We start from the raw sequence: 23,785 nt of genomic DNA, 5'->3' as shown, positions 1-23,785 counted from the left end.
TTGAATCGCGTTCACAAAATCCACTCTCTTTTTTTTAGTTACGTTCTGATAAGCACCGCGCGCACATGAGCGCGCTTTTATCTCGACGGAGAGAGGAGTTCAGAAAACCGTGCGCCCGAAAGCATGCTTAATATACGATAGCTACATATTATGAATATTAAAACGCGGCAATTAAGAATCTCGGATGAAAGTACGCGGAATCAGATGCGGCAAATTTAAACTCAAAGTTTGGTGTGGAACAGGGTCAAACAAACTACGGCCCGCGGGCCGCACATTCGCAAATATCCGACGCGTTTTCGGGATCCACCCGAAGTGGCTTGACGTGACGGACGGAGATTGGAGATACCAGGGGCGCGATTATAAACACTATATTCATTGGTACATATCGAGACGGTACAAACTAACATTGATATTTATGTACGAAAATGTGTCCCCGTTGATCGCGGGGGATGCTGGACATGGCCGCGATAAAAAAAAATCCAAAAAAAATCATTTATGGGAAGATTACGAAATGTAAATGATATAAAAGTTAGTGTTCTTATATATAAAACAATCCTATGTCTACACATAAATTACTGTACTTGCATTTTTTTGATATTTACATACTGTTTTGTTATCTTCATTACTGAAGAAGAAATTAAAAATATACAAATTCTTCTAAATAAGGCGATGAGGATTATACTCAAAAGAAATATCTTTTCTAATGTAGAAATAATGCACAAAGAAATTGGCTCGCTCACAGTAAAGCAGCAAATTAAATATAATGTAGCAATTTTTATACATAAAATAATTAAGGGGATGAGTAAAATAAAAGCAATAATAAAATTTAACCAACAATGTCATACATGTGAAACAAGGGGTAAAAAAAAGATAAGATTACCAATGAGGAGAAAAACAGAATCTCAAAACTAATTGTACAAGGGATTGAAGCTGTACAATGAGTTACCTGAAGAAATAAAAGAGATGGAAAAGAAATATTTCAAATTAATTTGAAAAAAAAATGTTATTGAGAAATTTTGATAAAAAAAATTGTAATGTTATTAAAAGGTTATATTAGTTCTTAAGATGTTATGAACCAACTTAATAAAGCATAAAAAAATAATTAATAAGTAAACGAAATTTCGCGATCAACGGGGGGGGTATTTTCTACGGAACTCTATCGGATATTTTTAGCCGATTCTACGTCTGCACTAGCCGATTCGCCAATCATTTTAAGGCAATGAAAGTTTGATCGTTATTTAAACCGATTAAACCAACAATGGTTGGGCAATGGCTTGCTTTAAAAACAATTTCTCCCTTTTTTTCTCAATCGATAGCACTGTAGACTCAGGCAATTTGAAATCCCCACCTACAACTGCAATTTTACCTCCATTTTCTATAATTTCGATTAATTTTAGTTTCTTTTCTGACGTCACTACATTGCGAAAAATATGGCGTTATAACGAACCCGCAACTCGCCGGGGTCGCGATCAACGGGGGTACCTGTATTTGTATGAGAATTCCAAATATTTTCGTCGGAAACCTGTAATTGAACATGCTTAGAAAAAAATGTAAGCATATTATAACGATATAATCGTATAATGCTATTCTGAATCGACTTCATGTACTCGGCAATAACTGTCCTGACGTTGCTGATATATTTAACATAAAGTATAGTTTATAAAAATCAACTCTTTTGAATTATTTCAAAGATGGTGAACTGTAACTTACATTTGTCAAGCTATAGTTATGTACCTAAATTATATATTTTTTTAAATAATTGCTTTCTCTTTAATTTTTTTCTAGTTTTCGTAAATTTTAATGAACATATATTAACAAATTACAGCAGGGATGGAGAATACCTTAAATAAGGGAATATGGAAGTCTAGGCATTTACAGGGCTTATGACCTGTCATTGACTGGTTTACAACGTTTATAACATTCACCGTTTTGCCTATCTTTGAACATTCGTATTTCTTCAATTCTTCCATCTGTTGATTTTAGTGAAGTAAAAGAGCTAAAACCTTTATTGTTGTGAAGAGATTCATTTGACTGAATTATTTCACATACTAGGCAACGCCTAAAACAATTTTCCAATTTTTAAACTTCTTCTTGGACCAGTTGGTTTCATTACAATATTTGAGTTTGTCCGAATGTTCGTAGACATGTTTTTTGGATCCTTATTTTTAACTTTAAAAAAAAACATTTTTGCTCTTAAACTTAGATTTTGTAATTTTGTATTTTTTTTGTTCAATGTAATTATGATACAAGATATACCTACCTGTCCTTCTTTTAAAAAAAATAACTTTAAAAAACATTTTTCTACTTTTTAATTTTTATATTTCTTTTGATGATTTTTTTATTCCTTTTAATAACTTTTATTTTTTACACAATATGTTAGCGTGTTCACTGAATGAAACCATTGTGATATAATATGTACATATAACCTTTTTATGCTTTTTTTCCTCTTTTATATACTGTATTGAAGTGTTTATTTCTACACAATATGTATTTTTGTAAAGTAAAAAGCACCACGTGCCGTGTATATTGATAAATAAATAAATTTTCTGATTTTCATGCAGAAAACTTAATTTTACTTTGTACATAAAATTGAAGATAAATTTTTACTTTCCATTAGAATACGAACCATGACGCGTTATCCACCCCAGTAATAACAGAATCAAATTACTTTTTTTGGTAAGATATTTATTATCGAAATAAATCTTCAGAAAAAATATTTCAATAACTTTGATACATTCTTAACATTATGGGATGAATTATAAAAATATAAAAAAATATGCCGAATAAAAAAAATAAATTGAAAAAATATGCTACCTGAGGAAGCCTAGATACCCTCCTTAGACCCGTAACGATTAATAACTTTTTTTTTACAAATTATTAAAAATATTTTAAGACATTCCATTATTTTTCCTTGTTTTTTGGTGTGTTCACCAGAGAGCCTGGAGCCTATGAAAACAGCCTATAACCTCTATCTGTCTTCGAAGTGCCCTTCAGACAAAAATATTGAAGAGCCCCGACACAGAATGCTCTTAAAACTAAAACTATTCCAAATGACTGAATCCGTATCATTTTTAATGCGCCGAATGTAAATTAGGTAGTTTTTCTAACTCCATAAGCAGTGAAATTTGATAAATATAACTTTGAGAAAGGGTACTTGTACTTATAATTGGAAGAAATTCATTATTCAACAATTTTATTATTAATTAAATATTTTAATGATCGGCATGTTCTAATATGAAATAAAGAATATGAGAATGCAACAATTGAGTATGTCCAAATGCTTGCAGACTGGCTGGATTTCCTCCACAGGGAGATATTCATGTTTAAATTTATTGCAACAGAGATGGAAAACATTTTTGAGAAGGGGATATGGAAGTCTGAGTATTTACATGGCTTATGATTTGTCATTGGCTGGCCACTGGATTTGATTTTTTTTTTGTTTTTTACAATAAACATAAGTGATAAAACAGAATATTAAAAAAATAAAGCATAATTACATAGCAATGAAATACATATTAATAGTAAAAAAAATCCCACAAAGGCATAGCCTGTTCATTATTCAATAATAATTCTGCCGGATGAATCTCACCCGCATAAAATAAAGGTTTCAGCTCCTTTACTTTCACAAAAGTCAACGGATGGAAGAGTTGAGGAAATTTGAATGTTTAAACATGAGCAGAATGGTAAATGTTACACAGTGTGTAAAGCGGTTACTCAAACCATCTAATGGCAGGTCATAAGCCCTGTAAATGCCTAGACTTCCACATTCCCTTCTCGAAAATGTGTTCCCTCTCCGTTGCAATAAATTAAAATATGAAAATGAGCTAATTAGTTCATTTGGTTGGATCCAGCCATGTCTGAAAACATTTGGACGTACTCAAAACGTTGTTGATATAACCAGCAAAACTTGGAAAGTATTTTCGGGCGTTACCTGGTGGATGTTGTTTTTACACTAGAATATTTCATAGCACCTGGACTAGTACCTGAAGCGTAAGACTGATCATCTTACCTTCATGTAACAAAAATCATAAGATACCCTGCGATTGGTGTACCAATGCAGTGCCCTATGCACCACTAGGTGCGGAAAGGGAATTATGAGGATGAATTTCTTAGAGCTTTATTGATTTAAAATTGAAAACTAACGTTTTTTTATCATTTTTTTATTACTCAAAGGATTTTTTCCTATTCATTAACAAATTTAAATACAGTAAATGGCGTCTTGAAATATTTTGACGAAATTTTTATGAAAAAATGCTAATGAAAGTGGCTCGGACCGAAATAGAGACGATGTATCTTTTTGACCGTAGGCGGGAGTCAAATCTGGTCCCCTGGCGCATACATATGCTTACAAGCTATAATATACAGCATGTTTCGGTTTAAAAGCATTTTATCAAAAAAAAAAAATGTATACTAGTATATTTATATTTTTTCGATTAATAAATTTCATTAAAGCTACATGTTTTTTTTTTCTATACAGACCTACTTTTATACATCTAGTCAATGTTATCACTGTAACTCTCCAAAAAAAGAGACTAACTTTTGTGCTTGAAGGGTGACAGTAGCTGTAGTTGTTTATTTATAAGAGTTTTTATAATTTTGAATATACGAGTGTGAGAAAAAAAAATTAAAACAGAATATATAAAGAAAAAAACATAATATAATAAAACATTCATACTAATTAATATTTAATGCAGTTTTTATACGTGTTCAAAAAATTTCTTCAGATTTACTTTAAATTTATTTATTGATATATTATTTTTATTTGTTTTTGGTTCATTGGGGAGATTCTTATAATTTTTTACACCTTTGAAGACAAAGCTATTTTGACCATGACTTGTGTGGAATTTAGGAATTTTAATATTATTTTGGTATCCGAGTGACTTTCTTTTATTTTTCCTTCTTCATAAATTTGTAAAATGGAATTTTTTGTCAAAGTATACAAAATAAGTAAAGAAAATATATTACATATCAAATAAATACAAATAAGTTTATACATAAATAAATGTTATTTTCATGTACTCGTAAATATTTTTCAATAATCAAAGATTTTTTAAATGTATTTTTTTAAGAACATAAGTTATTGTGTTATGTTAATACTTCTCTATACGATTGATGATAATAATGTTTAGGACCGTGTTATTTTAAAACCGTGTAAAAGAAACCCGTGTAAATCGGGATTCCAGTGTACAGTGTAGGTATGATATATTATATTACATCTATATAGAATACACTACACGTGGGTGAGTGAGAGGTGATTGTGCATCTCAACCGCCCACTTAGTGTTAGGCGTCTGGGAATTTGTCAATGACAAATACATCTGCATATAGAATTATAATAAATTTTATATACAGATAAAAAGGCAGTCCCTCGATGCCTTACACCAGCCAGCGGCAACCTTTTTCTGGTCTGGTTCGAACTGCCAACTCCGAGTTGCGGGCCGGAATATCAAATTAACCACCGCACCTACAGAGCAATGAGGAAACCTGGCCACCAGACTCCGGTGTATTATATCTTCGGGGGAAAACGTGGGAAAATAGAGGAGGTAATATCGCCAGCGGTCACTGAAACCGTCAGAGACATTAACACTGGTAGCAAAACCAGAATAAGTATTTATTCCATCTGCTAGTCTGTAGCACAAACTATGCACAACACTCTTTCCTCTATCGTTATTGCTCTAACTATAATGCTTTTTTGTCATCTATTGATGTATTTTACATACCCATTAATTTATTTAAAAATAAATTAAGACTTACTATTTCTGGCTGCGATACTATCCCACTTGCTATTTAATGATGATGATGAATCACACTAATACGCATAAACACACATCTACACTTAATCTCATACAAATACACATAAACACATCCTTTTGTTGTAACACAATTTAATAATATGTATGATTTTTATTTAGAAACTTTGCTGGTCTGTCTTTAAACTGTATTTTTTTAATGTTATTATATCATAGTCGACTGTTTGTTTCTTTAAAATAAAAAATAAAAGAAATAAATAAAATAAATGTCGACGGTGACATGCAAAAAAAAATCTCAGCAGCCAAAGGCATAAGACATTTCCCCTTAGCTTTGCCAAAGGCTGTATAAAGCAAAATACGCGGCAGCGTTGGGAGGATCATTACCGCGCTTCTTCTACAGGTAAAATCACCAAACCCAACGCTGGCTGATGCAGCAAAATTCCGTCGTCATCACCAAAGTACTTTCGAAACGACCCACATTTTTACCGGACACGAAGCCATGAGAACCTACCAATATAGGTTTAAATGAAGGAATGATGACTATTGTTCATGCGATGATATTTCTTTACAGAGTATCGAACATCTGTTATTTCAATGCCCATTTTTCAGTTTACAACGCCATAATCTTGAAGCAGAATGCAGGAAAGATGGAATATCATTAACAGATATCCACGCTGTAGTTAAAAGTAGTTATCACGCGCCATTGTTCTTGAACTTTGCAACAATGGTGATTGGACTCATAAAGGCAATAAACCCAAATCAGTGATCGAACGTCCCATTTCCAAGACAAACAAAAACGTTTTTTTCCGAGTACCTTAGCCTTGTACATGACACGTAAAACTACTAACATTAAAATTAAGTATAGTCCAGAAGGAGCGTAGAATCATATTTGAATACATCGGACTGTGTCCAATAATTCCCCCACTATGCCTCACTTTCGCCGCGCGCATTCGTGATGCCGCCGCGTAATGTTGCACGATGGGAAAAAATATAATTATATTACGAATGTAAGGTAAAAAAAAGCAATCTATTAATTTCTCTGAAATTTTATTGGGCATGCGGAAATATTGATTGACACAACAGAGTAGATAAATAAAAGGTCATTTAATAAGAGTAATTGAATTAATGAACTTTAAACTTAAAATATATAATAAATTTTATTACATAAAACGGATATATTTATATCATGTTAATGATGTTTTAAAGATAATGTCGGTCAAATGTCCACGATAGAGTTGTTTAATCCGAGATCCAATGTTCATTATTTATCTCATTACATGAGCAAAGTAGGGTAAAAAATTTACTACCCTGGTAACACTAACGAAAGGTTCATTTTGTTTCTTCGACAATCTGTCAGATGTAAAAATAATTTAATTTTTAAGTAATGCATTTGTTACATCCAGTTTCATTTGCTAATTACACATGAAATGTGATTGCATCCTGTTTCTTTAAGATCCTAGGAGTATTTCTACACTTTAAAAGGACACAACACGGCATAGATGAATTCAAATCAGAAGTTGCATACTGAGCGTCGTCTACAAAGAAACTATTGGGTCAAAACGTAAATATACTAATTTATGAGTAGTTTAGTCGCCTTCTGTTTGATGTGCGTATGCGGTTTCTGGACTATTCTTAATTCTATGGCTACTAAATACAGAGGTCCAAATATATGTATCAATATCAATATCAAAATGGCATAAGACAGGGTGACAGCTGAGCCCTTTTCTGTTCGATTTAATTATGGACAAATCTAGGACTAGATTACAAAACGGGAGATAAGGTCGTTAAAATAACACGCTACCTAGACGGTACAACCATAGTGACAGAATCAGAAGACTTTAGTCCTTAAAATATAGCATGATTAGAATGACCATTGTCAGAAAAAGTGACGACATAACTTTGTAGTAACGTCTAAGGAATGATTTATATTGACACACGAAAAATAATTTGTATTTGGTATGTTAATTTATTTTATAATACAATGCTTGACATATAAATCAACATAAATATATAAAACCAGCTTCAAAACTAAAATAAACTTAATTCTTGACACATAAATCAATATAAGTATATCAAATCAGCTTTGAAACAAAAAAAGTAAATAAACCCAATTATTAACGACGTTCTTACAAGGTTACATAATTTTCCAAAAACGTTAGAGATGGGACAAATTGATCAACGTAAATTGATCGAATAAAAAAAAATTAATTTGATAATGTTCCAGAAAAAAAGTATAAATGTCTTATTTTTTGGTGAATAATTGTATTAAACACACTAAAATAGGCTTGTTTTTGCGTTTTTATTTCAATTTTCGGAAACAGAGTTTCATATTTGCGTGATAAAACTGATAAAATCGATTTGATCGGTACATGATCAGTGATCAGTAATTTCCCATCACTATTGACATTAGTTTGACAGCTGTCATTTTAATCAAGCTAAATTTTAAGGACTATAGGAGTAAGCAATTTTGCAAATTAGATCATAAATACCAGGTTACTAAGCAAGTCCATCAGTATAAATATTTAGGATAAATATCTGAATGAGGAATGAGATCACTCACGAGGCACGAGTCACGAGAGATCAACGCCAGAATAGAGAACTTATTTTCGGGATTATTATTATTTTATTAATTTAAAGCGAGCAGTAGCTCAATCACAAATAACTATCGACGTTTAAATTTATTGCGACGGAGGGAAAACATTATTGAGGAGGGAAAACATTATTGAGAAGGGAATATGAAAGTCTAGGCATTTACAGGGCTTATTGGCTGTCATTGGCTGATTAAAGTGGCAAGTGACAGGTCGTTAGCCCTGTATTTACAGCATTTGCTCTCTGTTACAATAAATTTTAATATGAATAACTCCCTGGGGAGGAAATCCAGCCAGTCTGCATGAGAATATCGTCTGTTGTGTTGTTAACCTTAATAATAAGTTAAGGAATGCTATCTTTGTTTAGTTTTTTTTATATTGTACTTTTTGTGATGTTACATGTTCACTTAATTGCCATACTTACTAGTTCTTTGCTCAATGTATTATTATTGCGTTTCTTAAAATTATTTTTATTATTAACTTTTTAAAATCATTCTTATGTTGTTGAAATTCCATTTGTCGATGCGTTTTGAAGCTGCAAGACTTTTTGTGATGTTAGCTATCATATTATTTTTATCATATTATGTAAATGTTTTCAACTATCAAATATCTAAATTTAGTAAATGGGGTCTAGAATTTCAACCGTCCATGCGCTCAGTAGCTGCGAGACTTGTTGTTATCTAAATTCTAATTTTATAAACTTGCTTTTTATTTCGTTTTTAAAATATCACTTAAACTCTAAACTTCATTGTCAATTAAAAAAATGAAAATAAAAATGTAAATAGGGGCTAGATTTCTTATTGTCCATGCGCTCTGTAGCTGCAAGACGTTCTGTTATCTAGCTCATATATATCATAATTGTAATATATCATAATTGGAGACGAGGAACTAGAATCCCAACCGTCCATGCGCTCTGTAGCAGCAAGACGTGTTGGGATATTTATTTATTGTACAGCGCCCTTGAGGTGATTTTCACAAAAATGGCGCTATATAAATTATCCAAACATTATTATTATTATACTCAAACATTAACATGTGATGTTAATGACCTTATCTCCCTTAGTAGATTCACTACTTTTTTTTATATATATTTATTCTGTTTGTGTAAGAAAATGTTTTTGGGGTATATATTGTTGTGCTATATTTAGATATAAAGGTGCTAAACTTGCTTTGTTTCTTTGTTGTTCTCAATATGTGTTATTTTCTAAATGTTAATATTATTAATGTCCCGAATTGAGTTGTTGTAACTCCTGGGAATGTAATTCAACGTATTATAATTGTAAAATACTTTGTGTTATATGGTTTATAAATAAAAATAAACAAATAAAATAAAAATAAAAATTGTTGAATTAACTGCCTGGTAAAAAAAGAAGTATAAAAATTGGAAAATTGTTTTCAGGCGTTGCCTAGTAGGTGATTTGGTTCAGCCGGATGAATCCCACCCGCATGATAAAGGTTTCAGCTCCTTAACTTCACAAATTTCAACAGATGGAAGAGTCGAGGAATTGTGGATGTTTAAACATGGGCAGAATGGTGAATGTTACACAGTGTGTAAAGTGGTCACTCAAACCAGCCAATGACAGGCCATATGCCCTGTAAATGCCTAGACTTTCATATTCCGTTCTCAATAATGTTTTCCTTCTCTGTTGCAATAAATTTTAATATGAATAACTCCCTAGGGAGGAAATCCAGCCAGTCTGCAAGCATTTGGACATACTCAAACATTATTAAATAGTTGTAATTCAAATACATTTTCATTAAAAAACTTCATTAATTAATTAATAATAATAATAATTAAATAATAAGAAATAAGAAAATAATAATAATTATATAATTTTCACCTGTTTTTATTATATACATTCAAACAAAACCTGAATTCAAACAATTGTTATTACTTTAAACTTAAATTATTTTAATTTCAATTCTTTTATTTCCATAATTATATAAAATCATGATTTACAACCCCTGCTTGCACTTGTATAAGTATAACATAGAAATTTGTTTAGTCTCCCACCAGTCTGACGATGTCGGTCACGACGAAACCCGGTCACTGGTAAAAAATTATAAATAAAAGTGTAATAAAACTATTTACGTATTTTTATTATTATTATCAAAATGCAGTTTCACCAAGAAATGTCAGTAGAAAAACTGAATATATATGTATTAATATGTCATTGGCCACAAAAAACAGTTTGCATAGCTGCCGCATATGAATTTAAATTTCGACCGTGAAAAAAATGGATACCTACATACTACATACGCTAATTCACTATAAATAAAAAATACTATTTTTCATGTTGAATAATGAATTTACAATTGTTGAATTCTTAAAACACTACATGGTATCGGAAAATAATACTGTATCTTTAAATTTTAATAGCCATAAACTACTAAATTAAAAAATGCAGGGACTTTGACAAGTCAAATTGTTTAGCAATTTTGTTTGAGTTTTTATTGCAGTCCGATAAGGTATTTCGATATAGGCAAAGCTCATAACGATAAAACTAATTCTTAAACAACATTGATCGATTCGATACAGCACTTTTTGTGCAGTGTTGATAAAGTCTGAAGAAATATTATTGTCACATTACTCAAACAACGAACCATTATGGAATTATTATTCTTGTTGGAATCCAGTTAGACATTCGTTTCACGAGAAAAGTGTTCGCCTTATCTTGTTATACTAGCATACAAGTACCGCTATTTTAGAAATATATTCGATAAATCTATTTTTACTTTCGAAATGCACATGCCTAAAACGTGTGCGTCTAACGCCTAAAAAGAAAAAAAACCTCGCTCGAAATAGCGTACATAAAATGCATCAAAGAGACACTTAAAAAATATCCCGACTACAGTACAGTGATTCACTTTGTCCTATGTAGATTTAAAAGCTCTCGAGTTTTATGAATGAAGCTTTGATTTTTTAAGTCAAAAGCTCGACGCACGCTGAAAAGCGGATGCTCGTAAAATATAAATGATAGCATTTTATGGAATTATTGAAGTGTTGGAAGAGTCCATTGCTCACCTTTTTGGGTCCATTCTGCACGATCGTCTCGTATTCCAAGCCTTCCACGGACATTTTAGCGTAATATGGTCACTGGTTTAATTTACAGGGATGCACAGATTCTCGCGCGGGTGGCGGACGATTAGCTATTTTTTGTATGCAGAAAAAGCGCCGGCGTGTCGGCTAATAATTTGGAACGGTAAATTAACGAAAGGCCGGTCGCGCGACGTTCACCGCGGTCAACAATCTGCGAATACCAAGCCAAACACCAAACGAGACGTTTTTTGTTTCTGCCGGCGCGGACCGCTCTTTCTCTCTTTCTGGATTGAACGGATTGAACGAACTCGAAAACGCCCGCTCTGTCTGTCATTCGCTACCAAGCCCGCTTGCATTTTGTTTACTTTCGCTGTGTTACCATACGATGACATCCAATACCCTAGATTTTTATTTTATGATACACGATTAATAGCCAACCCAGCAATAAATCAAGAGGTAATATTAAAAAATGATCATGTCCACGTTTGTTAAAATTGAGTAAATGTAACAATTAGTTTTTACACTTACTATTTCATATTTAAATTTGTTTCAACACAGAGGGAAAACATTTTTGAAGAGGATTGAAGTCTAGGCATTTACAGGGCTTATGGCCTGCCTTAGGCTGGTTTAAGTGGCCACTTTACACACTGTGTAACATTCACCATTCTACCTATGTTTGAACATCCACATTTCCTCAACTCCTCCATCTGTTGACTATTGTGAAATAAAAGAGCTGAAACCTTTATCATGTGGATGAGATTCATCCGACTGAATCAATTCACCTATTAAGGAACGCCAGAAAATGATTTCCTAATTTTTTTATTCTTCTTTTACCGGGTAGTTAATTCAACGATGTTTTGAGAAAAAACATTTTTACTCTTTCATACCGATAACAATATAACTAACTATGGTTTTCATTCCCCTATGCCCAGAATTCTTAGGTCTGCCAACAAACATACCAGTCTTGATTTCTTTGATAAAAAGTTGACTTCTTTCATACGACTACTGAATCAAATTCAATTAAAAACACCTCTTTCCCACTTCCTGTCTCAGTAAGTCTACTATTTACCATTGGGTCTTTCTACTTTCCTAAATAATAATTTTATATGTATAAATATGTCCTAAAAAATACCGTTCGGCGTATATATAATTGAATAAACAATTAAATACATATACTGTATATTTCCAGCAGAACAGTAAGGGATTTGACCAAATTTTAAATTAAGCACTTTGAAAACTTTAAAGTTTTGAAAAAAATTACCGGAACCGCTTTTTATACGGTTTTGAAATAACACTGTACAAAATGAAATTTAAATAACAAACAATAACATGAATTTAACAATGCTTCATAGTCATATAATTATACTATTCGTTTTTGTTATTTCCTACATCGCTCTTTTACTTAGTAGGCGCAGAAAAGTATGCGCAAGGGAAGGGTGATAGTGAATAATCTTTATTTCGATTTATGAAAGTATTTTGTGTTCATTGTATATTGTAAAATAAAATAAAGTTAATATGTTTAATTTATCAATCATGTTATATTTAATAATGTAATAAACCATAAGGGCTAAAAACTTAATTTCAAATAAAAAAAATTACAACAAGTAGTTGAAAATATCTATTTTACAACGATTGTTTTTTTATGGAATACTTTTATTACAGTGTAATTTGATTATTATTTTTATATTCCGTTTCCTAAAAAGGGCTACATTTTATTTTAAATTATTTCTCATTATTTTTTACTTTATTTTGTTGTTAATATTTGGTATTGTTTGTATTTCTATAAGATTTAAACAGATAAATCCCTACAAAAATAAAAGCCGCTAAGCGGAAAATTAATTACATGTGCATGAAATTATAAATGCAAATTTTTTTATTAAAATAATACCATTATATCCCTAATATCTGAGGATTTTTTGAAAGCATGACAACATTATTTCAGATGTTAACTGTCAACTGTCACGTTTATTTTGTATTGCTTTTAAGTCGTCAATAATATTAGTTTTTAGTTTACATACAGAACTTTGTTTGGTAATAATTAAAAACATAAATATTTTGAGGTGAGTTTTATTTTTACATACAGTGTTTGCATTCTTGGTAGCGTTATGCACTGTCTACTTTAAATATAAAACAGTATTATTGTTGTTAAGGTTATATTTTTATTTACGGAGATATCAGTTCAATTCATTTAGACATCATTAATTTGATCAAAGATTTTCATGTAGGTACCTACTATAATCTACCAAGAACTACATAAACAGTAATAATGGTGTTCTTAGAAGAATTCTGAGCGCTTACAATGACGCTTTTAGTGACATCTTTTGTAGTGACCGACTGAAACTAGATTTTCAGCCGAAATTGAAACCGATTTTCGGTTTCGTTCAAGTTTTTCCAAAACCGAAACTTATTTAAAACGCCCAAAATGTGACGATTTCGACACATCCTACGTACAACTGTGTAACTGAAAAAAGTATATTTTACAGGAGAGCCTCTCAAAGATTTTTTAAAAATAAATTCGTGATATTTCGCTGTGCTTACGAAGTAAAGCTGTGAAATTCGGCATTACGCTTTTAATTGATGTATTTAATAAGATAAAAAATAAATGTTCTTTCTCAGATCATTAGTTTTTGTTTTATCACACATTCAGACTTAAACTGTGCTATGTAACCTGTCGTCAATACTGTAAGTCGCTGATACAGGCTTATTCAATGGGATTCATTGAAATGTTTCACGAGTATCTGCCTAGTTACATAGTTTTACTCTGTACTTCATTTGATGTCTTCCCCTAAAATGTTCTTATACACAGCTTTCACTAAAAAATCGTAATTGAATACGGTCTTATATTTGTTTATGTATCGCTGTCACAACATTAATATTAGATCATTCTAATTATTTTGATAAGTATACATGTGATTATAATTTTTTTTTAATTTTTGACCGAACCTTGACGCTGTCCGAGGTAGAACTGAGCGATGGGCAGATCTCTGTCGCCCGCGCCGCGCCGCATTACCCCCGCGTAATAGTCTGTAGCTGGCACGTACTTAATTATTCCTCAGATTTTATTTTAGATATATGCAGTTAAACATTTATATGTTTTAAAAAAAAAACACATTCCAATGATTTTTTATATTTTTTAAATATTTGATATTAAAGTTTCAAAAGTGTAGATTTCAAAAATGCAACAGTCATATAATTGTGGATGAGGCAGTTACACAGTTGTACGTAAAACTCCTGTTTTAGTGTTTTTGAAAAAATAACAAAAACTGCTACACTAATGCCAATGAAAGTCTCCATGTTAGAAATGTTATTTTCACTGAACTGAAACTTTAAGATAGGTACTAATAAATTAGCTTTAATAAAAACACGAATTCAAAAAACTTTCTTAAGATTTGTATGGCACGGCCATTTTGAAAATTTAAATCTCAAGCCTGTCATTGGTCGAATAAAATCGCTGATGGATATTGCTGTTTGCTTCCAAACACTATTTTCAAACCATCAGAAGTATGATTTTAAACAAAATTTGCAACTCAACTCATGATTTTTATAAAAATGAAGTTGATAAACTACAGAATGACATCATCATGAATGGAGTCAATGTCAAAAATCTCAAGTCTACAAAAACGTAGAAATAACAATGACTCAATATTTACGTTTAATTTGCTGAATGGCTTAATTGATGAACCATCGTTACTGGAACAAGTGGCATTCAATGTTCCGATCCGCCGGTTGCGAAATAATAATGTGCTGTTCCTCGATCAACACAGCACAAACTATGGCTTGCATGCACCGATGTCCCGATTGTGTCGTTTTGTAAACTCGAGACAAGATCTGGCCTTTTTTGGTGTAAGTCTTTATAGATTTAAAAATTTACTAAGATAAACCGGATCTTGTCTTGAGGTAGTTACTTTAATTTTTTTGTCCTAGCTTTAATTTTATTTAATTATATTTTATTTTATTAGTGCCTGTATTTATTATAAGAAATTGTACTTACCATTGTTAGAATGGACTGCAATAAGTCCGTCAAATAAATAAATAAATAACCAAAAAAAAACTTTTTTTTGGAAGTTGCTATCTTTGCTTCGATGTCCTTATATGTATTATACTTTGTATGATATGATTCATAAATATATAATTTTTTTTAAATATCAATAAATTTTGTATTAAGAATATTTTTTCCAGAAACCAACAATGCCAACACTAGAGGAGCAAGGATTTAAGTTATTCAAACAAGGAGCTGAGGGCAAACTATACACAGGCATTTACTTGGGCAAGCCGACCGTAGTAAAGGAAAGATTCCCAAAATCATATCGCCATCCGGACCTCGACGTCGCCCTAACCAAGGAGAGAATCAAGGCTGAAGCTAGAGCGATAGTGAGATGCCAATCGGCTGGAATAAAAACTCCAGCACTGTACTTAGTAGACTTTGAGAGACGTGCAATATTTATGGAGCATTTTGTAAACAGTACAACAGTCAAGCAGTATATATTTGAATTGACGGAAAAAACAGAAGATAAAGAAAAGCATGAATCTAACAATTCTAAGATTGAAAAGCTTACCCAAAAAATCGGCACAGTTCTTTCTAAGATGCATAAAAACAACATCATACACGGTGATCTAACAACATCAAATATGTTACTTATACCAAGTAGTGATTCGTCTATAGATTCTGACGATAAATACGAACATGCGACTGTTGTTCTTATAGATTTTGGTTTGTCGCATGTTGATTCTGGCGCGGAAGACAAAGGGGTGGATTTGTACGTTTTAGAAAGGGCTCTCACGAGTACGCACAGTATCTGTCCCCATCTGTTTGTGCGAATTCTCGAAGTGTACAGAAAGCAGGATAAAGCCAGTTCTCGAGAGGTTCTGGAGAAATATGAGGAAATCAGATTAAGAGGAAGGAAACGAACTATGGTTGGATAAATTAAGCATTGCTGAAATAAAAGTTATAGTTTTGTCATTTATTATATTGTTTTATTTTTATTATGTTGTTTGATGTATCAGATATCAGCCATAGAACCACAACCCAATTCGCTAACCACACACTTAAAGTCTTAGGTTCGATTGCTCGTAGAGTAGATGAGAAATATTAATTTTAAAGGTGATTCTACACTGCAATATTTCATTGCCCCTTGACTAGCACCTAAAGGATAAAACTGTTCACCTTATTTTCTCAGGAAGTTACAGAACATATGATTGAGATAAGCTGCATTTAATTTACTTATGCAGTGCCCTATGTGCCATTAAGCGCGGACAATGGTTTAATGGGGTTGTTTTTATTTGATCTACTTAATTATTTGGTTTCTATGATGTAAAATAAATCTTCGAACATCATTGCGGTACACAAAATCAGTTTTTTTATTTGCTGCAAACAAAAAAGTTGTAAATGAAAATTAACCTTTGAATAATTTTTTTTTGCAGATACGAGTATTTCAATAAAACTCAATAGATAATATTTTTTGTACGAAGTTTTTTTTTTTAAATAAACAGGACTTTAAATGTGCCTGCTTAGGAGAGAGGGCTCATTTTGCACAATTTTTTGTGTATTTTTTGTAATTTATTCTGTAAATTAGTTGATTGAGCAGAAATCTGAATACTTTAAATTATAATATTCCAGTCTTATTTTTATACTTAAGATATTCCAGTGAGGTCACATTACTTTTATTATTAATCTTTTTTTTAAAAAACCGATAAATAAATATCTTTTTAAAATTTAATCTAAAAAGTTTAGCAGTTTTCTTTATACATTTGAGTACCATAATTTTATATTTAACATTTTCTCTCTGATGGTGCAAGATGCTTCTTTTGAAAGGCAGTTCGTTTTACAATTACGCAATTTTTTTGTAATATTTATACAATTATATTTCATTTTAAAAATCCATCGGTATCGCGAGGAAGTTAGGATGCCCTCGGTTTCATATGATTCTCTTATTTGTTTTAGAATATTTCTTTGATTTATTCGATGAAAATGTTTTTTTGGATTTTTTTTTTGTAAATTTTATAAAAACTCTAAGTACTTACCCCAATCAATTATTTATTAATCCGAATCTGTTGACTCTGCAGCGGACAACACTAAATTTATCTGTCATTGTGTCGAAAAAATATAAATAATGAATAAATAATGATTATTTATCTCTAATAAAATACGAAGCAATTCTTAGCTGCTTTATTACTGAAAATGATCACTTAAAAACCTCAAAAACAAATAAATAATATATTCTGACCGTGAGAAAGCGAGATAATCTATAAGATAATTTGAGGTTATGGTATCGTAAATGACGTTAAATAACGTCGATTGATGTTTTTCGTTGGAACTTCAATAAAGGTAAAACGAAATGAATAAGAAAAAGGTTTTTTCGTTTGGCAAAATAGCTCTTCCGACAGCATCCTCGAATACTAGCACTAGTGAGGATGCTAGCGTCCAAGGCTTCGGAACATTTGGCAAACAAGCCACTGATAAAGAAGACGATGTTCAGAATATCGCGCAGGACTTGGAGAAGCAGCACATGGAAACAGTGATGGGCATACAGGGCTTCGGTAAAAAGGCCAAAACTTACGACGTGGAGAAAATGCTGGAACAAGTAAAGAAAACTGCCAGAGATGTTACACCTAAAGCTGTAGAAAAGGCCGCGGAATCTTCGGAGAGCGAAGATAGCGATGAGGATGCTATAGGACCCCCGCTTCCCCCGGAAATGCTAGCCAGTTCTTCAAAATCGGAGTCTACAACTCAAGTTTCCACTACGAAGAAAGCTGCCGAAGACGACGACGATAGTTACAACGAATTGAGTGATTCCGATGAAGAAGAAGACTCACAAGTCAACAGGATTCCTTCTAGCCACGAAGTCAAAATGGAACACGGAACTAAAGCAGTCGTGGCTGTCGCAGCTGATCCATCAGGAGCTCGGCTCTCAACTGGGTCTGTCGATTACGAAGTCTGCTTCTGGGATTTCGCCGGAATGGACATGTCCATGAGATCATTTCGGACTCTGCGCCCTTGCGAGAACCACCCCATCAAGTGCCTGCAGTACTCCGCCACCGGAGACACTATTTTAGTAGTCAGCGGGACTGCACAAGCCAAAGTGCTCGATCGGGACGGATTCGAAAAGATCGAGTGCGTCAAAGGCGATCAGTACATCGCGGACATGGCGAAGACTAGCGGCCACACGGCGGCTTTAAACAGCGGCTGCTGGCATCCGTACACAAGGGAAGAGTTCATGACCTCTGCCAACGATGGTACTTTGAGGTTATGGGATGTCGAAAACCCCAGACAGCAAAAGTCTGTCGTCAAACCCAGGGCACAAGGGGGAGTCAAGACTAATCCCTATGCTTGTGCGTACTCACGAGACGGCCACACTGTCGCAGGTGCCTGCTTCGACGGTTCTATTCAAATGTGGGACCATCGTAAAAATTATGTAAACACCTGCATGTTGTTAAGAGATGCACACACCAAACAAACTGAAATTTCTTCTCTCAGTTATTCGTATCTTGGCCACAACATCTGCACTAGAGGTATTTAATTGTTTTATGTATGTGTATTAATATTAAGTCATAATAATAATATCAATTCTATATTATAATTTTCACCAGTGACCGGGCTTTGTCGTGACATCTTCAGACTGGTGGGGGACTGAACAAACTCTTATATTATATACGAGTGAAAGCGGAGGTTGAGAATTTTCTGACGATATCGATCACGACAAAACCCGGTAACTGGTGAAAATAATAAAAATAAGTGGAAAAAACTAAGCACAGTATTTTTATTATTATCGTTTAAATGCAGTTACACCAGAAATATCAGTTGAAAAACTCAAAATATATTATTTGCTTGTTAAAAATAGACATAAACAATAAAAAAGAAATTAATTTATCTTATTTGACATATTAAAAATATTATTCACTGTAATCGGAATAAATATTGAACATTCTAAACTAAAAGTGAAAACATTCCTAGCTTCTTCAATACTTTCTGGCAACTCATTAAACACTTTTGAATTTTTTATTTTTTTTTTGCACCACAACAGGCCAAGAGGCCTAATTACAGTGGTGAATTACATCACAGAGCACCCAGGCTTGAGAAAAATCACATTTTAATTTTTGTGTTTTCACCGGGAATCGAACCCGGAACCTTCCGTGAGTGAGTCAAGCGTCTTGACCACTACACCACGGAGGCCGCCAAGTATATAAGTTGCTTTGGGTTATATTACCTATTTATGTTTAAAGTATTACCTTTGTTGTCAAACATGTTAGTAACTATTAGTATATAACCACTTACCGACTTTTTATGTGTACCGATTTCGAGACGTACCCATCTCTTCGTCAGGACACTCACTACACTAACATGCAAATACTAAAATACGCTTTTATATTCACTGTAGTATACATAATAATGAAAAAAATGCATAAATTACGTGCAGAGTTGTAGGGGGATGCATTCACCACCGTGTATTTTAATATTTGCATGTTAGTGTGAGTGTCCTGGTGAAGAGACGGGAGGTCTCGAAACCGGTAGACATAAAAAGTCAATAAGTGTTTATACACTAACATTAGTGCTTTGAGATACTTTGAAAGTATTTGTATCGCTTTGAAATACCCTTTAATGTTTCATTTGGAAGATGTCTGCTTTTTAATTTGTGAATAAACGTAAAAGTATCAAACATAATCCTTTATTCGAGTCACATCAGTGTTACTCTTATCTCCTTATTCTGAATAACTTGAATGTAAAAAAAAGACTTCCCGTTTTAAGAAACAGGACTGTAATTGTGGAACTACAAACAATTTTAAAACAACTTGACTTATAATAAAATAAATAAAACAACTTTGTTTTTAACCACTAATTTTTATTTTTCACCGAGCGGTTTCAAAGCAAACAAGATTCTTTGTCAAGGTTTACGTAACTAATTAATTGATTCCTTTTTATTTTATTTATATCATGTTCACTAAATACTACACGTGGACCCAATAAATCAAGTGGTTTTTCTTACACGGGTGGTAAATTGATATCTTTATTTTCGAAGTAAGCCAGGAGAGGACTAAAAGAAATATTGTTTATTTGGTTATTAATTATTGTTTTCTTATTATTATGTCGGTGAAAAATAAAAATTAGTGGTTAAAAACAAAGTTGATTTATTTATTTTATCATAATGAATAACCACAAAGTTAGTGCTTCAAATATAAACTTTATACAACTTGACTTAAATCAAAATTTAGTTTATTTTAAAGTTTTAATTTTTTTTTTTCTTTTTAGGTTGCGACGATACTCTAAAACTTTGGGACTTACGAGCCTTCAAAAAACCTGTGCACGTTATGAATGATCTGTTTTCTAGATATGATACAACCGATTGTATGTTCAGTCCGGACGACTCAATGATAATAACAGGGGAATCCTTAAAAAGAGGCCAAAAAGCCGGTCGCGTATTATTTTACGACACAGCGTCTTTTGCTCTCGTTTCAAGCATAGATGTTACGGATTCCCACGTTATCAAAACTGTTTGGCATCCAAAATTGAATCAGATCTTCGTCGGGTGCGGAAATGGCACAGTCAACTGTTTCTACGACCAAAAGCGCAGTATTCGAGGAGCGAAGCTTTGCGTTGTCAAAACGCACAGAAAAAGAGGATCTACCGAAGTGATAAGCGCCACGCAGGTCATAACTCCACACGCTTTACCTCTCTTCAGGCAAGACAGAATAAAAACCAACAAAAAGAGGATGGAAAAAGATAGATTAGATCCCCTTAAATCCAAGCGCCCGGATTTGCCTATTACATCGGGTCAAGGAGGTAGAGTAGCATCTTCAGGAGGAACTCTAAGCTCTTATGTTATTCGAAATCTCGGCTTGAGTAAACGAGTCAATGACGAACAAGATCCGAGAGAGGCCATTTTGAAGTACGCTAAAGACGCAGAGGAGAATCCGTTTTGGATCGCCCCAGCTTACGCCAAAACTCAGCCTAAACCAATTTTTCAGGAATCCGAGAGCACAAATAACACAGAAGATGAGGCATCTAATGCAAAGAAAAGGAAACTGTAACTACAGTCAAGTCTACTGGATAATTTTACTACTACAACTGATGTATTTTAAATAAGTAAATTGGACTACATGTTACAAATTGCAGTTTTATTTTTATTTGTAAATTATTTTAGAGTTACCCAATAAAAACACATATTTGTATCTTCCTAAATTAATGCTACAATCATTAAGTCATCATAATATGACTTAAACGAATCACAACCTGTCTAATTGTAGCATTAATGGAGGAGGATAAAAAAAAACATGTTTTTAGTGGTTATAAGAGGGAGAATTTGCAATAGTATAAATAATGGGAATAAATAAAACCTCACAAAATATCTTCAAAACTTGAATAAATTATCTTACCAAACAAATTAAACAAACAGAAAATGTAAAGTACTAGGGGTTTACAAGTAGATGAAAAATTAGTATGGACAAAACATATCAAAGCAGTTAAAATAAAAACTGGGTTCTAAGATGAAAAAAATAAAAAATAACAAATATTCATTTTTAACTTCAATATCCAAGGAATACAAGAGTATGAAATAATTTAACTTACAAACAACCTAGGACTAACAGAAAAATAAACAGCTTAGTGTATTCAGCAATAAAGTTCTACAATTCACTTTCAATGACTAAAAGGATAAACAAAACAAATATGTACGTACTTAAAACACTGTTCTTATAGCCCATGTGACGAGTGATATGTGAAGTTATTTTATTGACTTTTAATAGTGTCATAATATATTATATCCAACATTATTTTTTGGTATGTGTATTTTTTACATACACAAATCTGGATTTCTCCCGAGGGGGAGTAGGTATATATATATATATTTTTTATCAATATTCCTTAAAATAAAGTAATATGCTAATTAAAAATACTTAACTTCAATATCAATACATAGATGGTGCTCCAACACGCTAGTGAATGGTTTCTCATTTAATAAGATATATATACAAGAATCAAAAATGGTACCTGTGTCGATATTCGCTAATAAGCGGAATGGGGAATGTTGTAAAAACGTAAAGTGGCCACTCAACCCAGCCAATGACAGGTCATAAGCCCTGTAAACGCTTGAATATCGATAATCCTGAATTTGAAAAACTTCTACCTCATCTCTGTAGGAATATTGATAAAAAAAAAAAAAAAAAATATATATATATTATATCCCCTCAAACAAGCACTTTTGCTGATTGGGAATATTTTTTACAAATAAAATATACAATATGCGAAGTAAAACAATGTATTTTGTCATAAATAAATAAATCTAATTTAATCTAAAACAATTTAATACTGTAAAAATCCACAAATAAGCACTTCAAATAACACCTCATTCTGCGTCACCTGCTTTTTTATTTAATTATTTATTTCTTTCTTATTTTTTTGTGCACCACAACAGGCCAGGAGGCCCAATTACAGTGGTGAATTACATCACAGAACACCCAGGCTTGAGAAAAATCACATTTTTTAATTTTTGTGCTTCCACCGGGAATCGAACCCGGAACCTTCCGTGCGTGAGTCAAGCGTCTTGACCACTGCACTACGGAGGCCGCAAATTTATTTATTTATTACTATTTTTTATTTATTACCTTAAATAACAATCATCATAATTTTATTTCCTCAAAAGTAAATTTATTTGACAATATCCTAACAAGTCCGACCTATTGTAAGAATTTTAGTTTTTGTGTTTAGAAATGAAATAAAAGAATTTTAGTAGACTCAGATCAGTATTTGATTTCAATATTAAAATTATAATTTTTAGTTCTACAAAATGAACACAAATTCAACAAAAAAATAATTATCATTATTCCTTAATTCACACTTAATGGTGCATTAGGCAGTGTATTATTAGAACAGTGAAGAAGTTTAGCCCTACAGGAAGTAAGATATAAAAAATGTGTTCTTACGGGCGGTAAAAATCAGAGCATTAAATAGTGGGGTGAAGATTTTTGAAATGTATAAAAACAATAATAAAAACGAATTACTTTGCATGACGTTACTAGTTCTTCCGAATCAACCAATGATAAAAGAGTTGTTATGAATTTCCGGTTAACGGTAAGTCAACTGACGAATTAGCTAAACTCATTGAGTTAAGTATTAAAATATCAACCGGTTTTTGTTTTTTATCAAATAAAAATAGTTGTAATATTGTATTTATATAATCAGTAAACAATGAACGGTACCCATGTGAATATTGAATTTTTTGTTAAATAATTGTTAAGGTGACACAAAGGTCAAGCGGGGAATATTTAAAATCGATTTTCTTGCCTCCAAAGACAAGAAAATTTTAGATATTTTCAACACGCTTATTATTAATTTTAAATCTACCGGTTCTGTGACGTTTTATCAGCAAAAGCAAACGCGTCTCTTCTTAAGACATACGTCTTGAAGCAAACGCAACC

The 23,785-nt window shown here is 32.3% G+C and overlaps 3 protein-coding genes across 3 annotated transcripts in view; 2 read left to right on the top strand and 1 right to left on the bottom strand.

Moving 5' to 3' along the window:
- LOC148270896 (coactosin-like protein) overlaps nt 1-11,729 on the bottom strand; it is a 46,337-nt gene extending 34,608 nt beyond the window's left edge. The window contains exon 1 of the mRNA XM_088242081.1: nt 11,363-11,729. Within this exon, the coding sequence (XP_088098207.1) occupies nt 11,363-11,416 (54 nt within the window). The 5' untranslated portion in view covers nt 11,417-11,729. The remainder of the gene's footprint in view (nt 1-11,362) is intronic.
- Nucleotides 11,730-13,317: 1,588 nt separating this feature from the next.
- Tcs5 (TP53 regulating kinase) lies at nt 13,318-16,341 on the top strand. Its single transcript, XM_088242080.1, has 2 exons — nt 13,318-13,437; nt 15,557-16,341. The coding sequence occupies exon 2, from the start codon at nt 15,566-15,568 to the stop codon at nt 16,298-16,300; it is 735 nt and encodes a 244-aa protein (XP_088098206.1). The 5' UTR covers nt 13,318-13,437; nt 15,557-15,565; the 3' UTR covers nt 16,301-16,341.
- Nucleotides 16,342-17,416: 1,075 nt separating this feature from the next.
- On the top strand, nt 17,417-21,479 carry LOC148270894 (gastrulation defective protein 1 homolog). The gene is made up of 2 exons (XM_088242084.1): nt 17,417-18,886; nt 20,622-21,479. Exons 1-2 carry the CDS (start codon nt 17,713-17,715, stop codon nt 21,398-21,400), a joined length of 1,953 nt encoding a protein of 650 aa, XP_088098210.1. The 5' UTR covers nt 17,417-17,712; the 3' UTR covers nt 21,401-21,479.
- The last annotated feature ends 2,306 nt before the right edge of the window (nt 21,480-23,785 follow it).

The sequence above is a fragment of the Micrasema longulum genome, unplaced genomic scaffold (assembly GCF_059751315.1).
Source record: "Micrasema longulum isolate JH-2025_06_02 unplaced genomic scaffold, ASM5975131v1 h1tg003288l, whole genome shotgun sequence".
NCBI classification, from domain to species: Eukaryota; Metazoa; Arthropoda; class Insecta; order Trichoptera; family Brachycentridae; genus Micrasema; species Micrasema longulum.
This window is presented reverse-complemented; position numbering and strand designations above follow the sequence as displayed.